This window comes from Mauremys reevesii, linkage group 3 (assembly GCF_016161935.1).
Source record: "Mauremys reevesii isolate NIE-2019 linkage group 3, ASM1616193v1, whole genome shotgun sequence".
In the NCBI taxonomy this organism is placed as follows: domain Eukaryota; kingdom Metazoa; phylum Chordata; order Testudines; family Geoemydidae; genus Mauremys; species Mauremys reevesii.
The window spans coordinates 78,254,282-78,269,589 of record NC_052625.1 but is presented as its reverse complement, the minus strand read 5'-3'; the positions used below and the strand labels follow the sequence as shown (position 1 = coordinate 78,269,589).

The following is a 15,308-nucleotide window of genomic DNA, read 5'->3' as shown; positions in this document are numbered from 1 at the left end:
CAGTTTGCAGCAAAGTACCTCCAGAGCAGGATTGAAGTCGAGATGGAGATGAGGCAGCTGCCTTTTATAGTCTCTTCCAGGTGTGAGGACACCTCTTTGTTCTTACTGTGGAAAATTACCACAAAATGGAGTTTGGAGTCACATGGGCAAGTCACATGTCCATGCATGACTCAGTTCTTTACAGGTGGCAGCCATTGCCCACATGCTATCTTGAACATCCCCAGGAAGTGTTTCTTGATTGGTCACTTAACTTGCAAACTCCTTTCTCAAGAAGCTGACCAAATGCTTTACTAAGGCTACTTCAGAATTAACACACACTGATATACAAGTACGTAGCTAATATTCATAACTTCAGCTACAAAAATGATGCATGCATACATATAGCATAATCATAACCAGCAAATCATAACCTTCCCATAGACACCTTACACCAGTGGTTCTCAAAGCCAGTCCACCGCTTGTTCAGGGAAAGCCCCTGGCAGGCAGGGCCGGTTTGTTTACCTGCCACGTCCGCAGGTTCAGCCGATCACAGCTCCCACTGGCCGCGGTTTGCCGTCCCAGGCCAATGGGGCTGTGGAAAGCGGTCCGGGCCGAGGGTTGTGCTGGCCACCCTTCCCGCAGCCCCCATTGGCCCGGAACAGCGAACAGCGGCCAGTGGGAGCTGTGATCGGCCGAACCTGCGGACGTGGCAGGTAAACAAACTGTCCCGGACCGCCAGGGGTTTTCCCTGAACAAGCAGCGGCCCGACTTTAAGAAGCGCTGCCTTACATGACAACTGACGTATTTATATTTGCAGCAAATATTGTACAACAGTGGTTGCAGGTTATGTCAATAATGTCACACTGGCCGAGAGGAGAAGAGGTGCAGGTGGAGCTAATGAGAACTGTAGAGTCATGAGGGTAGTGAGCAAGGGGATTTGGAGCCAGTAAGGAGGAAGGAAGGGTGAAAGGAGGAGGATGACAGATGCTCTGATACAGAAAAGGGGTGTGGTAGATGGTCAGAATAATTAAAAAAAAAAAAAAAGTGCTATACACCAGTCTCAGATCCCTATGCTGGTCCGACGAAGTGGGTATTCACCCACGAAAGTTCATGCTCCAAAATGTCTGTTAGTCTATAAGGTGCCACAGGACTCTTTGCTGCTTTTACCAAAGCCATTTGCAATTTGTGTTGTGGTTTGCATGTGAGAGATGTGGTGATTAAGACAGTGATTGTAAAAGTGCTGTGATTTTTTTGCTTGAAGAAACTGTTTTGAGTTGTGATACGTAATAGTGATTTTTTTTTTGGATGAGTGGGAAAGCTGAGCATTTAAATTGATCATATGTTTTCAAACTTTCAGGGGTTTTGAGTGAGATAGCTTAATATGATGTGAAAAACAATTGTAGGTAGTGATGTGGTTAGAATTATTAGGCTTTTATATTTATAAAAGAACAATGAAATTAGCTAGATAAGTAGGAGATTATGTATATTATGTGAAAGTATTTTTGATGCATCTTTTGTAACTACCATAATCTTCAATTCACTATTGTATGTTTTACAAAACCAGTTTAGAAGTAGTTTTTAAGTAAGATACACTGTTATCCAGATACTTTTCCAAGTACTGTCTTATCCTGTGGAGCTATTTGGAACATTTGTGAATAAATTGGGGGGAAAACCTGCTGCCAGTACTAAATTTATCATTAGGACAGGTTTGTAATTTCCAACTGAAAAATTGGATGCATGATGCCCAAACGATTTCCCCTGCTCTTGCTAGCCCCATAATTTCTCAAGATCATCATGTCAGTACGCACAACATGATTGCTAAAGCACCTGGTGTAGTTAAATTGAGAAACAGTATGTCTTGAATTTTATAGAGGTTTTTTTGCTATGTTCTGATTGGCTGATTAATCCTTTCACCTTGACATGCTATTACGTTGATGACAGTCTTTGTTTACATAGCTGGTTACTCCCTCCCAGTTACCTCCCCACCAACAAATGCAAGTTTCCAGACTGCCTCCCAGCTGACATCCTAACTGCTCATTTACTTCCTGCTGTGTTCTCCACCTGTCTGCCAGCAGATCTTCCTTCTTTCCCATCTGCCTTGTGATACTTCTTCCACAGCTTGCCCTCTGCTGCTGCCTCCTAGCTGACCTGCTGCTCTATTCCTCTGCCAGCTGCTGCTACTTGCTTTTGCTGTGTGTCCTGTCTGCCTCCATATTTACACACTGTGACATTAGCAAACCAGCACGGGTTAAAATCGGCAGCCAAGTAACTTGTGTGTGACCCTTAAAGACTAATTGAGAGGCATTGTAATTGTAATCAGGACAATTCACTTGTGCATTGGCATCAAAAGATGCTTAAAGGGGCTAATATGCTAGGCCCATTAATTCGTGTTGATAAGGAATCAAGGAAGATGCTGTGTGTATGCTTGTTTGTCTATATCCTGTAATTCTAAATAACCTTAAGATCAAAGATGTATATAGTACTCCTGGAGGAATTCTGTGCCATTCCGCGCAGGCAGAATTCTTGGGGGGGGAATAGGGGCATATCCCCTCCAGCCCCTTGCCCTGACCCCCCCTCACATGCCCCCCCACACCTCCCCAGCCCTCTGCCCTGACCTCCCCTCACACACACCCAGCCCTCTGCCCTGAGCCCTGACCCTCCCCCCCCCCCACAAACCCAGCCCTCTGCCCTGAGCCCCGCAGCCCCGCACACCCCCAGGCCCGTGCCCCGAGCCCTGTGCCCCGCACACACCCCAGGCCCCTGCCCTGAGCCCTGTACCCCCCCTCACACTCAGCCCTCTGCTTGACTCCTTCACACACACCCCACGATCCCAGCCCTGACTCTGGCACCCGGACACATACCCAGCCCCACCCCGCCCTGACACCTGCACCCCCTCACATGCCCCCAGCCCTCTGCCCTGACTCTTGCACCCCCATACATAGCCCCCACCCCATGCACCCTCCACATCCTGACTCTTGCACCCCACATCCCCAGCCCCCCATGCCCCCCCACACCCTGCTCTTGCACCCCACCCCCACCCTGAGCACCGAATAGGAGGTCCTGTAACCCCCCCCCACACACATTCCCACCTGCATCCCTCGCACCAAATGGGAGCTGCCCAGGTAAGTGCCCCACACGCAAACCACCTGCCCCAACCCTGAGCCTCCTCCCTCATTCTAGCTCCTAGCCAGACTCTTCACCCCCAGCCCTGAGCTCAGTGCACTCCCACCCTCAGCTCAGTGCAGAGAGAGGAAGAGAATGGGCCAGAACCAGGGAGAAGGTAGATACCCACTGTATGTGGGCAGGGCCGGGACCCCAGACCGGAAGCGGGCTGAGCGGGTCTGGCAGCCGGGATCCCGGCTGGCAGGAGCCGGCAGATGGAACCCCTGAGTGGCAGTGGGCTGAGCCACTCAGCCCACTGCCGGTCTGGGGTCCCGGCCCCGCACAGCCCGCTGTTGCTCTGGGGTTCTGGCTGCTGGACCCTTCCCAGCCGGGGTCCCGGCTGCAGGCCCCGCTCAGCCTGCTGCCGGCCTATGTGAACAGAACCGCAGACGAGCAGCGGGCTGAGCGGGCCAGCAGCATAAGATCAGCATTTTAATTTAATTTTAAATGAAGCTTCTTAAAAATTTTGAAAACCTTGTTTATTTTACAATACAACAATAGTTTAGTTATATAATATATAGACTTATAGAGAGAGATCTTCTAAAAAACATTAAAATGTGTTACCGGCATGCGAAACCTTAAATTAAAGTGAATAAATGAAGACTGGGCACACCACTTCTGAAAGGTTGCCGACCCCTGACCTATATTGTCTTCAGCTTATCTATCCCTGCTTAATGAATAACCATCAATTGTCTTATGTAAATCAGTGTAGCTGGATTACCTGTGTATGCATAGGAAATAGAATGGTCATTTCAAAGGGTGAGTCTTGGGCTCAGCTAAGAGGATGCATGCTGTGCTCAAGACACTTGGCAGCATGTTTCAGCTATAAAAGAAAAACCTCAGGCACTATCCTGCCATTTCTAGTCTGCTTAACTTTAACAGGGAAAGTTTGAGCCATTGGATGGAGATCCCCAACTAATTACTTGGGATGCCCCAAAAGATTCATGGAAAGACTCTACATTTAAGTTGTCATTTGGATTCCAATCTTTTGGATGAACCAAAGACTTATTATAAACTGGCAAATTTAACATCACTGCTCTCATGCGGATCTGCAAACTCTGAAATCAACTGTAATGTATATGATTTATTTTAACCTCTTAATAACACTCTTCCTTTTTTTATATTAATAAACCTTTAGTTTTTTAGTTTCCAAAGGATTGGCTACCAGCGTGGTTTTTGGCTAAGATCTGCAGTATATTTTCACCGGGGATGTGTGCCTGGTTCTTTGGAACTGAAAGAATCTAATATGTGATTTTTGTTTTTAATAATCTTTTATCACAGAAGTCTGGTTTGTCCGGATGGTGCATGAGGAGTTAGAGGGCCTGAAAGGGACTGTCTGTAGCTTCATAATACTAGTATAGTATTTTGGAAGCACACATTTATTACTGGCTTGGTGGAATCTCATGAGACTATACCACCAGTTTGGGGTACATGCCCTGTTTCCTTGCAGTCTGACCTGAAATTGGCTCTCTTAGCTGTGTCCCATACTAGGCAGCGTGACACCCATTACTACTTATCCCTACATCCCAGTGGTCCCCAAACTTTTTACCTTACATCCCCACTTACCCTTGTCCATGCCGGGAGCAGGGGACGTGAACAGAGGTAAGGGGGCTGACAGCTGGGTCCAGGAGTGGAGCTGGAGGGTGCTCCCTCCCTGTCCCCCGCCCCAGCTGTGCCCCCCAATGTTTCTCCATGCCCCTCAATTTGGGGATCTTTGCTATACCCATTGCCACCTTCTGTTCCCTGGATATACCTCTGGCTTGCACACACTTGCTGTCTTCCTTGCTCCTCCAGTTTTTTCCTCATCTCCTACCTTTCCACTATGGTTTTTTTCCCATTCCCAAAAAGGTGTGTCTTTCTAGCCCTCTCCACATGATGATGCTTCCCACAGCATTTTCCCCGTTGGTCTCTGCTAATTCTTCCTTCTTCTGTCTGTGAACTTTCACTACCCAGCTCTCTTGCTACTCCCTGTCTGATTTTTTTCTCCTCACCCCTAAGTATTTTAGAAAATCCAGGGAAGAAGGGGTGAGTTGATCTCATACTAGGCTGCTGTGGTCATTTTTAGTTTGTTTTTAGAGGTGGTCTGTTGTCTACTAATGATGATCTAATATCAGGCCCCTTAATATAGCTTGAGGGGGGGAAAAATGGGTTTTGCAGCATGCCTAAAAGGTTAACATTTCTGATGGACAGAGTGAGGAAGGGGTGCAAGTTTCAAGACTGTGGACCCCTCACAGAGAACATCCTGCTCACAGTCCCTCTCATTTATATTGAGAGGACTTCAGCTTGAATGTCTCTGCTGATCTCAAGCATAATAGTATGGCTCAGGGAGAGGTAACCAGGTCCCAAACCATTTAAGACTTCATAGATTAAAACCCACACATTGAATTCCATCTAGAAGCTTATTAGGAGTTAATGCAGATCTCAAACCACTGGCCTCGTGCTCTCAAAATGCAACTCTGCTTTAATAAGTGGTTCATAGCATTTTGCATTAGCTTCAGCTTCTGTATGGTTCCAGGTCATAGCCTCTTACAGAGCACATTACAGCAATTTAATCTCAGTAACAAAGGCATATTTAACTATAGCAAGTCCCTTATATATATTATTTTAATAAATTTCAGTAAAGATTTTATTGTTTTTGTTGAACAATACACAGCTATCAAAATTAGCAAAAGTATATAACACAGACTTACTATAGAATTAGTTACATAAAGTAACCAGATGGCTCCATACCTAAATTCTAGAACAGGGTAATGGAGCAGCAGAATTTGTCTATATCTAGAACACAGAAAATGCTTATCAAGAATTGGCATATTAGACAATTCTTGCTAAATAGATCTGCAAAATTAGTGATACTCAGTTTTTTTCCAAGGAGATAATTAATGGCTAACAAATCAGGAAAAATCTATTGTTTGTTATATTGGGCAGACAATTTTATTTCTGAAGAAACGTTTCTTATCCCATGGATATGTTGCTTAAATTTCCTCTAGAGTCTAGCTGTTTACAGCTCTCATTCATTATAATGTTTGTGCAGCTCACTTTTCTTCTTGTCCTGCATTGCACTAACTTTTCCTCTCATAATACTAAACTTGAGCTACCTCTGGAAATGGTATACAGCACAATATGCCATCCGTCAGCCAGTTGCATCCATCCAACCTTATCAGAGTCTCCAGGTTTTCCTAGCACCAGGGTTCAGAGAATCAAATTTGTACTTAAAATGTAGCAGAAAATGTGACACAGGAATCTAGGTGCTCTTTTGCTGTAGGCATTTATTGCTTTAAAAAAAGGAGTTCTCCCTTGGTAAATATAATCATTCAAATCTTTCTTTATATATAATGGTTCTACATGAACATTACTTTTTTGAAAGCACAAAATTAATCCATATTCAGACTTTGATGTCATTGAATGAATCAGGGTTGCAATGTTTTGAACTGGCTAGGTTACAATGCTATGTACAGATAAACCACATGTAAATGTACACATTTGTTAGTCAGTGAATATACAGTTTTAAATTGTAAAGCAGTTTGAACATTGATTCATTTGTTTCAAAAGTGACTTGTCTTTGATTTGTGCTATCTCGTGGAATACTGTTAAATGAGAGATTTTTGTCTTTGGTGTTAGTACAAATATTCTCTGACTTAATTAATAGGCAAAGTCCTGTGTACTCAGTGACAAGGTGGATCTAAACTGTGACAAGATCCTTTAATTTTGCTGGCATTCTGGTGCAGCAGACTAGAAATTCTGCAGCAATTTCAGATAAATTGAAAATTGAGGTTCTATTTAATTAAATAGGAAAATGAATAACCTAGTCAGTGCAGTAGTCTGTGTCTGTTTTGATAGTCTATTTAATTTCCTACTGTCTCCACTCTTTCAGATTTCAGTTTACTGCAGATTTTTGTTCTGAAAACAAAACTGTAACATAGAAGTTGTCAGAGGGAAGCTGGAGGTTTTGTCAACAGATAGAGAGCAGTTGGTTAGGGCTTTTTGGCATCCACAGAAGCCTGGAAAGTGATGTAGGATTGTGGGATAAATACATAAGAAGAAAACAAAGAAAGAAGTGGGACCGCTAAACATTGAGGATGGAGTGGAGGTTAAGGATAATTAGGCATGGCCCAATATCTAAACACATATTTTGCCTCAGTCTTTAATGAGGCTAATGAGGAGTGTGATGGGTTGGATCACAGAAACCCCCTTGGGAACCGCCAACTGATGTGCCAAGACTACTTCTGCCCCTACTTTCCCTGCCAGCTTGGGACCCCAGCACCCTGTCTTGCTGAGCCAGACACACCCATCTGCTCCAACACAGACCCAGGGTCTGAATTACTTGCCCCAAAGCTGCAGACTTAACTGAAAGCAGCTAACAGATGTGTTCTTGTCTCTAACACTCAGATGCCCAACTCCCAATGGTGTCTAAACCTAAAAAATCCGTTTTACCCTGTATAAAGTTTATACAGGGTAAACTCCTGAATTGTTCGCCCTCTATAACACTGATAGAGAGATATGCACGGCTGTTTGCCCCCCCCCCAGGTATTAATAAATACTCTGGGTGGGTTAATAAGTAAAGAGTGATTTTATTAAATACAGAAAGTAGGATTTAAGTGGTTCCAAGTAGTAACAGATAGAACAAAGTGAATTACCAAGTAAATTAAAATAGAATACACTAGTTTGTCTAAGAAACTGAATACAAATAAAATCTCACCCAGTAAGCTTCCTTTTACAGACTAGTCTCCTTCTAATCTGGTCCAGCAATCACTCACACCCACTGTAGTTACTGTCCTTTGTTCCAGTTCCTTTCAGGTATCCTTGTGGATGGAGAGCCTCTCTTTTTATCCAGCTGAAGCCAAAATGGAGAGGTCTCCTGGGGGTTTAAATAGACTTTCTCTTGTGGGTGGAGACCCCCTCCTCACTCCTATGCAAAGTCTAGCTCCAAGATGAAGTTTTGGAGTCACGTGGGCAAGTCACATGTCCATGCATGACTCAGAACTACAGGTAGCAGCCATGTTTCACATGCTACCTTGAACGTCCTCAAGTAGACTTCTTATGTGGATTGGAGCATTCCAAGATCCATTGTTCCTTAAGTGCTTCTTGAATGGGCACTTAACTTTGCAAATTCCTTTCTAAAGAAGATGACCAAATGCCTTACAAAGCTTACTTAGAAATCAAGCAAGTATACAGACAATGTTCATAACTTCAAGTACAAAAATGATACATGCATACAAATAAGATGAATAGATTCAGTAGACCCTAACCTTTACAGAGATAAATTACATGGCACATGTAGCATAAAACATACTCCAGTTATATCATATTCCCATAAAGTGTTATGGGATACATCGTCACAAGGGATAATGGTAGGATGACAAATGGAAATGAGAATATGGAGGTAGATATTACCACATCTGAGGTAGAAGCTAAACTTGAACAGTTTAATGGGACTAAATCGGGGCGGGGGCGGGGTAGATAATCTTCATCCAAGAATATTAAAGGAACTGGCACATGAAATTGCAAGCCCATTAGCAAGAATTTTTAATGAACCTGTAAACTCACAGATTGTACTCCTCCTCTACCAAAACAATGTTTCTTGTGGACATAATTTCCACAAGAAGAGTTAGTGAGCTGTGATCCGTAATGTCAGACCCTCTGTATGCCAAGTTTTTCAAAGAAAGGGTGGCCTTGAGGGCTCTTTCAAAGTTTTCTCTAAAATGGTGTCACAATTTCATCTTAACCAGATAATATATTTAACTGTATTTTTTCCCAAGCCTCATTCAAATGCAGACAAACAGCGTCTTCATTCCTTGGGTATGAGACTATGCTTGGTGTTTTATTTTGAAAGAACTGAGCCTTTTTTGTTTCCTTTGCAGATCAGTTGAAGGGTCAAGTATTCTCTGTACAAATGATTTCCAGGTGGATAACATCCTGTGTTATAACAGTGTATGGGATAGCTTTGCCACCACCTCACAAAGTTTGAGTTCATTCAACAGGGGCCCAAGCATCTCAGTTGTATTTCTCAGTGACGTTTCAATATTGGACATTTTGCTGAGCTGCTACATGGTCTTCCATACATACGTCTACCAAGCATTATGCTATTGTGACTGCATTTCGATCAGGTGCAAATTTTGGAAACGCAGTTCTGTGGTCGTTCAAGTAGTCTCCGACTCCATCCTACTGATACTGCTTATGAGTCACCTGAGCGGAATACATATCTGCAACCACTTGAAGTAAAGGTGGTTACCTACCTGTACAGTAACTGTTGTTCTTTGAGATGTGGAGGCAGATGTGTATTCCATGACCCACCTTCTCTCCTCTCTGCATTGGAGTTTCAATTCTTGATGTTCAGTGTGAAGGAACTCGGGGGATTGGGGTGGCATTGTCCTTTAACAGCCAGGGGAGGGCTACAGGGCGCAAATGGTGCACCTATGGGTACTGATAAGCAAAGTTTCTCTGGCTTTGGTGCACTGGGTGCATGCACACCTGAGTGGAGTATACATCTGTACCCACATCTCAAAGAACAGCAGCTACTGTACAGGTAGATGACTGTTGTCTTTGGTTCTGGGGCATGATACTATAGCAAGGAATACTACAGCTATCTGTGGAATACACAAAGTCCTGAGTATTGTTAATATGATCATTTTACACTTATCTGAGATGGATGATATTTTTAGTTATGATTCTTTTAAAACAGTTGCTTTAATTTTAACAATACCCAGAAGTAACCCATTGCTGTGGATACAGTTCCTTTCTGCTTTTCTAGAAATATAGATTTTTTTTTTTAAGGAGTTGAGTTACGAAGAATTTAGTTCTCATGTGTTATTATCTCATAACATTGGTACAAGTGCTGCTAATAACATCTACTGGGGGGAGTTGGAGATTATACTGACTTCTGTTGACTGCAGTAAGGGGTGCATGTGCTGCCTGATACTTCACAACTGCATAATTCCACACCAGTAGTAGAATGAGAATTCCATATTTTTTCTAATGTTACTCAAAGTACAAATAATTTAAAAAGTACCCTGAGATCAGGAAACTATTACCAGAAGACTGATTGCTGTTTTGTATTTCCTCTTTTGGTACACATCCTCTCTCTTCCCACCCTTCCAGTCACCCTACAGGAGGATCCTTTATCCGACCAAACAAGGCAAATTTTGGTGTGGATTTTCTTACTGCAGTAAAGAACCGCTATGGATTGAATGTTGAACAAGATGTTGAATGTGAGAAAGAGAATGCATTAGTCTTTGGAAAGAAGACTGTGGAACTTGTTGGTTTTGATTCTATTATAGAACAACAAAGGCAAGTGTAATTTATATATGTAAATCTGAGTTATATTATAGAGGTATTGATATTGACTCCATAGTTAAGGCTGAGTAGAGTTTTGGCCTTTAAATCAGGAATTCAGCTTCTTTGTTATATATGAAAACTTGTGTAGCATCCTCAAAAATAAAACACTTACTCATTGAGTACAGATCTTTTTTCCTGAGAATTTACAAATGAATCTGTTAATTAGTTTAGAAATTAAAATTAATTAAAAATGTGTCCTTTTAAAATATATAGCACCTAGTGTCAGACATTTTTTGCCTTTTAAAAGTCTCAGTAACAATGGGCCAGTCTACACGGGGGGGGGGGAGAATCGATCTAAGATACGCAACTTCAGCTACGTGAATAGCGTGGCTGAAGTTGAAGTATCTTAGGTCGATTTACCTCTCGCCCTCACGGCGCGGGATCGACATCCGTGGCTCCCCCTGTCAACTCTGCTACTGCCGTTCGCGCTGGTGGAGTTCCGGAGTCGACGGGAGCGCGTTCGGGGATCGATATATCGTGTCTAGATGAGACACAATATATCGATCCCCAAGAAATCGATCACTACCCGCCGATACGGCGGGTAGTCTTGATGTACCCAATATAGCAGACTCATCAAACTTTCCAAAAAGTTAAAACTCACTGAAGTCTTGTGCCTAGGGTACATTTGAATAATTTGTAGGATTAATATTTTCCTCCTGTAATTTTTCATAACTGAAAATTTAATCCAGTCTGGGTCCACAAACACTATTGTGTTAAGGTTTCTGCCAAAGGAGAAACTTTCCATTATGGAGAAAAATGGGGGTGGAAATGATAGTTAAATGTAGAAATAATAATCCACATGTAGCTTGTGCGCAGAATTTTAGGGAGTTTTTACTATTTGGGAAGTTGAAAGGTCTGTGACAGTGCAAACAGTTAAAATTGGATTGGGTTCCCTAATTGTGTATTTCCATAGTTTTAACATGTTTGGGATAGGGGATTAAGTTTAACCTTAACAGTGAATTTTCTGGGTTGATAACACTTGGTTTGGGATAATTGCAGCATGCCTGTAACATATTTTATGCTGAATTACTGATATGCCTTCACAGCATTAACTGTATTTTAACAGTTTTTGTCTGGGAATTATAACCATGATTCTGTATTAGATATTCACAGACTCCGGGGATTGGATGACTTGAGCCTATAGCATAGCTTTTGGGCATCTATTTTTTAAAAACTTATGAGAGCAATCTTTTCAATAAACATTTATATCTCTTGTTTTTTGCTGGAACTTTTTCTTTGGCGAGGGGATTTAAACATTTGTTTAGTATTGTGAACTCAACAACATTGTGCTAGGGCAGGGGTGGGCAGACATCCTGCCTGGTCCCCAAGCTCCTGGCCCAGGAGCTAACCCCTGGCCCCTCCCCTGCTGGTCCCCCTCCCTCACAGCCTTGGCTCGCTTGCTCTGCTGCTAGCGCAATGCTCTGGGCGGCAGAGCTGTGAGCTCCTGGGACAGCGCAGCTGCAGAGCCCTGCCTGACCTGGTGCTCTGTGCTGTGTGGTGGTGGCGGCGGCGGTAGCGTGGCCCGGCTTCAGCTGGGTGGCGCGGCTGTAGCGCTGCCAGCCACCGGTGCTCTAGGCAGGGCGGTAAGGGGGCAGGGGGTGGGAGCGATGGGTTGGATAGGGGGCTGTTGTATGGTGTATGATTTGTTAGTGTTTTAATGTCGGTATCAACTCAGCTCAGTGGTGACTATATTCCGTGAATAAAAAAATCAAGGGTTGAAAGCCCACAGTACCAGTAATGAGGAATTGTCTTCACCTATTCTAAGTGGCTCTCATTCTTCTATCTGGGAAAGAAGAGGAGGAGGAAATTTAGTTATTTGTTGATAATTGGGGTGGTGTATGGAACAGGCTGCATATATGCTGATGTCTCCATGGAACTCCTGCAGCAGTTGTGTGGTCTTGATTCTGTAGATGGCACTCTTCTTCTCCTGTAAGCTGATACTGAATCAATTCCCCCCACCCCTCCAGTGTCATTAGAGGCTACTGAACAGTTGAAAATACCATTTTTTTCAGAAGAGACTTAAAACCAAAGGTACTGATCATTTATAATTATTAAAATTCTTGTAGCTCTTTTTGTAAGAGCCTGGATGTCCCAAATTCCAAATTAGGTTACTAAATTTTGCCTACTTGAATTACTTTATGTGGTTTATATCTGATAGGGTCATTTTCTTTGTTGCTTTTACAAACTGTTCTGTAATGTTGCTGAAGGGTATTTCATTATAGCATTTCTGTGATTTAGATGAAGATGATACCACTATCTGGTAATATAGTGTTTGTATAATAGTAATTGTAAAAAGGATGTGAAATGCATAGTGTTTAGATTTAATATCTGGGTGCTTTTATACAATATATAATCTGTGCTATTTTTCTCTGTTTGGTATATAAATTAACGTTCAGTATTTTTTCATGTAGTCAACTGAACAAATTGGTAGACATCTCAGTGAGAGAATGTGCAGTGAGCCATGCTGGTCAGAAAGAGGAAATCGGCAGAACGTGTCCTAGTATCCTTTTCTAAAGGTGTTTTATTATGTTCTACCATTTACATAAATCAAACACACACTTTAAGCATTCCAGGTGTACTCTGCAGACATTAAGGGATTAAACTTACATATTTTCAGAGGTTGTTTTCAAATCAGTTTTGGTCATTTTTATTAAATTTAGCTTAATTCAGTCTGTCCTCTAACTATACATGCTTTTGAATGGTAGAAATTCCATAATAATGGGCACAAGTAGGGTTTTCTTAAATACCAGTTCAGGTAACTACTAGGGTGGATAAAAATAAATGATTTTTTAAAAAAAATCATTAAAATCAATTTTTTTATTTAAATCAGATTTTTTTTTTTGAGGAAAAACCCATCTAAAGATAGTTTTAATACATTATAGCTCAAAGATATCTCATAATGGAATAGGATTATAAATTCTAATTCTATAGTATGTAGATTATTTAGGTTAATCTTTCTATCTACCCAATGGGACTCTGTGCTCAGTCGAGAAGATACCATCAGAGATGCTTAGTTTTGCAGTTCTCAAACTGTGGATTTATGTCTCCAGAGATAACATGCTTGTTAACAGCAAAAATGTTTTTAAATAAATAATATATAGAGGTGAAAAATAACAGACCTCAACCCTATTGTCCCTCTGCAAGTTTGTGTACACAAAATCAATCCCTTACCTCTCTAAAAGTGCAAAGTTTCAAAAAGTTCAATGTATAAAAGATTGTTGGGGGTGGACTAGATCTGGACAAGGAGAAGACATCTGGAAATAAATGTGAGAAGGGAGGGACAGGCAGTAGAAACAAAAGTGAAACTGTTTGAGCAGCACATTCCTTGAGGTCTTTCTGAGTGTAGCCTTCATTGATTTGAGATCTACCATAGCATTCTTTCACTAGAAGGGAAAACCTATAATGGCAGCAGGCCGTAAAAGAGGCCCAGTTTGGGAATATTTTAATTAAGTTCCTCTAAAGACAGGCATGCGTGCAAAATGCAAAGAGTGCAACAAAGAAATGCAAGGTCTGGTTGCCCGAATTAAACAACATCATGAGAAGTGTTCCTTCTCAGGAGGAAGCTGCATTGAAGATGATGAAAGGAATATGTCTGAACATGCAGAATCTTCAGGTTGGTAAACTTTTTTATTTCGTACTTCTTTCTTAAGGACTGCCTGTCTTCCTTCTGGACTATTCTTGAATTCTCATGTTTGAGCAAAAAGTGTAGTTGTTACTCTATGGTACTAGTATATTAGATGCAGTTGTAATAAAAAATAAATAGCTGAAATAGGCATTTCTTCCTTTTACAATTTCACCTTTAAAGTAGTACTGAGTATCAGTGAATGCAATGAGTAATACTAAATGAGCAGTATGGTGGTAATAATTAACTGCATTGACTTATTTTGTTTAGGAGAATCCATCCTCAACATACAGGATTCTGAAGACTGTCCACCTTCAAGATCACTATCATTTTCTATCGTTTCAGACTTATCTGCCAATGATAGTGTTTCAGTCACATCATGTATGTCACATAGCCACAGTATATCACCTGTAGTAAAAAGAAAAAAAATCTCCATCATCCAGAAACAACTATAGATAAGTTTGTGATAAGAACCAGCAGATTACAACAAGAGGTAATTGATGAAAAAATTGCCCGGTTTGTTTATGCAACAAACTCTCCTTTCCATGTGATTGAGAACCCACACGTCATTAACATGGTTCAGTCATTAAGACCAGGTTACACTCCACCCAACAGAGCGGATGTCGCAGGCAAATTGCTGGATAAAGTGTATGAAAGAGAAATTGTGCAGTGTGCAAAAGGTCTAGAGGGTGAAATTGTTAACCTGAGTCTTGATGGGTGGAGCAATGTCCACAATGATCCTGTTGTATGTTCTTGTGTGACAACAGAAGAAGGGAATGTCTTCCTCACAGAAACGATCAATACATCAGGAAATGCGCACACAGCAGAATACCTACAAGAAGTAGCAGTAAAAGTTATAACAAATTGTGAAAAAAAATTCAAATGTCTAATACGCAGCTTGGTCACAGACAATGCTGCAAATGTATCCAAGATGAGAAGAAATTATTTAGAAGAGAGTGAAGAGAGTCCCAAGCTAATAACATATGGTTGCAGTGCTCATTTGATGCACCTCCTAGCCAAAGACTTCAGTGTTCCAGAAATAAAGGCTAATGTTGTTGTTGAAATTGCAGAATACTTCCGTAACAACCACTTTGCAACAGCTGCTCTGAAAAAAGTGGGAGGAACCAAGCTAACTCTTCCCACAAGACATGCGATGGAACTCGGTTGTGAACTGTTTTGAGCACTAGATCAAGAACTGGTCTAATCTGATGAT

The 15,308-nt window shown here is 41.8% G+C and overlaps 1 protein-coding gene across 4 annotated transcripts in view; it reads left to right on the top strand.

The window, feature by feature from the left end:
* TBCE (tubulin folding cofactor E) overlaps positions 1-15,308 on the top strand; it is a 56,244-nt gene that overhangs the window by 13,174 nt on the left and 27,762 nt on the right. For all 4 annotated transcript variants that reach the window (XM_039531490.1, XM_039531492.1, XM_039531488.1 and 1 more), the window contains exons 4-5: positions 10,237-10,425; positions 12,885-12,973. In XM_039531490.1, the coding sequence (XP_039387424.1) occupies positions 10,237-10,425; positions 12,885-12,973 (278 nt within the window). The remainder of the gene's footprint in view (positions 1-10,236; positions 10,426-12,884; positions 12,974-15,308) is intronic.